General features: G+C 57.1%; 1 protein-coding gene across 1 annotated transcript; it reads right to left on the reverse strand.

Moving 5' to 3' along the window:
- Window positions 1–338: 338 nt before the first annotated feature.
- On the reverse strand, window positions 339–1,185 carry SDRG_14877 (hypothetical protein; the record flags this gene model as incomplete). Its single annotated transcript, XM_008621036.1, has 5 exons — window positions 967–1,185; window positions 880–898; window positions 754–852; window positions 650–703; window positions 339–596 (listed from the first exon to the last, which is right to left on the reverse strand). Exons 1-5 carry the CDS (start codon window positions 1,122–1,124, stop codon window positions 339–341), a joined length of 588 nt encoding a protein of 195 aa, XP_008619258.1. The 5' UTR covers window positions 1,125–1,185.
- Window positions 1,186–1,754: the final 569 nt, after the last annotated feature.

Consider the following 1,754-nt stretch of genomic DNA (forward strand, 5'->3'; position numbering starts at 1 on the left):
GTTGGCGAGTTTCAAAACAAATACTTGCAGGCCTTTGATAGCCACGTGCGTCCGCATACAGCCTCTCTCGAGCTAGAGAAAGCGTCCCTGAAAGTATCACAGCGATTGGAGAAGGTTGCAAAAGTTTCGATTTGGGATCGACAAACCTCACGCCCGCCGTAGCGGTGCATGGCCAAAATGCAGAAAATTGTTGGAGAATGCTGGGATTATTTTCAACGGCCCACTACAAGTCGCTAGTGATGGAGAGAGATGGACCGTGCTGATTTGCGGCATCGTTGGGCACTGGGTGATTTTTCAACGAATTGATTTGAATAAAATGGCATTTTCGATACCACGCTCTATGCGCGGAGCCAGAACGCTGGGACCATTTCAGTGGCCAAGGACAAGTCTAGGAAGAAGCTGTTGTCGAGTGCCGGCGGGAGGAACGTAATCACCCAGAGAACGCATTGGCGGATTGCGTCCTTGGGGTGGCGCGTGATCTGAATGATATCGTCACGCAGACTGTGGACAAGCACGTCCGGGCCAAGGTGCACAAGCTCCTCGTAGAGACCCTGGGCAAAACTCAACCGCTCGACTGACAGCGACTTGGTGGCTTGCTGCAGCCATGGCACGAGGTGCGAAATGTGGCTCTGACCCTTGACGAACATACCACGCGCTTAGACGCGATCGTGCGGCCCTCGAAAATCGGGTCGAGAAGTGGCGTCTACAGGCGAGTGCAATCGCATTCGTCGTCTGGCGACACGGGTCATGCACACAGGCGAGAAAGGTAGAGGCAAAATCGAGACAATCTTGGGGCCACGCAATATCAATGGGAGCAGCGTAGTCAGCCTCCTTCATGCGCGGGTGCGGGTCCTAGAGGGACGCCGTGAGGTTGGGAACGGCCTCGTCAAGCCCGAGCCTAGCAGATTTAGCGCACACAAACCCATGGCGCCGGGGTCGTTGACGAAGATCGAACGCAGAATAAACTCGACACCGTGCGCCAAGAGGTCGCGCTTGATGTCCTTCGACGTACCACTGGCAGTCTTGAACGCAACCGCGATTGCGCCTGCACTTGACGTGAGGAAGATCAGAAGCGGCGACCGTGGCGTCGTTGTGGCGGTGCACGACGGGTGCGCCAAACGCATCGCACTTGGCCATAAGCGTCGACCAAATCGTGTCGAGAAACTGCTGCGTGCCGTTGGCCAACGCCGAAAGCGGCGCGATGCGACTCGCTCTCGGCGCCACATTCAAAGCGAGCGACAAAAATCACCGAGTATCGGCGTGGACGCAACCAAGGTCGCCTTGGAAGGTAGGAAGTAAAAGGCGTCCACGCCTTCGTCGTCACATGGCGCTTTGTATATTGCATTTCTCGGCCCGCTTGGCGAGCCTGTACGAGCGTCGAGAGCTAGCCAAGTGCGCAACAGCGCTGAGCTGCTGCATGGCAATGTCGGCGAGAGGTTGACCGTCACCTGGGATCGCTTCCTCGTACTCGATCCACGCAGGCGTGACCGCGAGCATGCTCTTGCGCAACAAGCGCTGCCGTAGCGCCTCGAGCTCTTCCTTGTCGTTCTCGACCTTCTTGGTCGTCGCGGTTGGGTCGGCGGCTCACTCCCGCCCGAGCTTTTCACAAACCCGCTCCTCCAAGCGGCCTTCTACGTCTTGGTGTACGCACGTCGTCCGCACGCAGGCAATGTCGGCGTCGCCGCTTCAGGTATATTAAACGTTGGTATGTAATACTGGTATCTCGAGCGTCGAGCCACGCGCGACTAGATGAG

The sequence above is a fragment of the Saprolegnia diclina genome, assembly GCF_000281045.1.
Source record: "Saprolegnia diclina VS20 unplaced genomic scaffold supercont1.80, whole genome shotgun sequence".
Classification (NCBI taxonomy): domain Eukaryota; phylum Oomycota; class Saprolegniomycetes; order Saprolegniales; family Saprolegniaceae; genus Saprolegnia; species Saprolegnia diclina.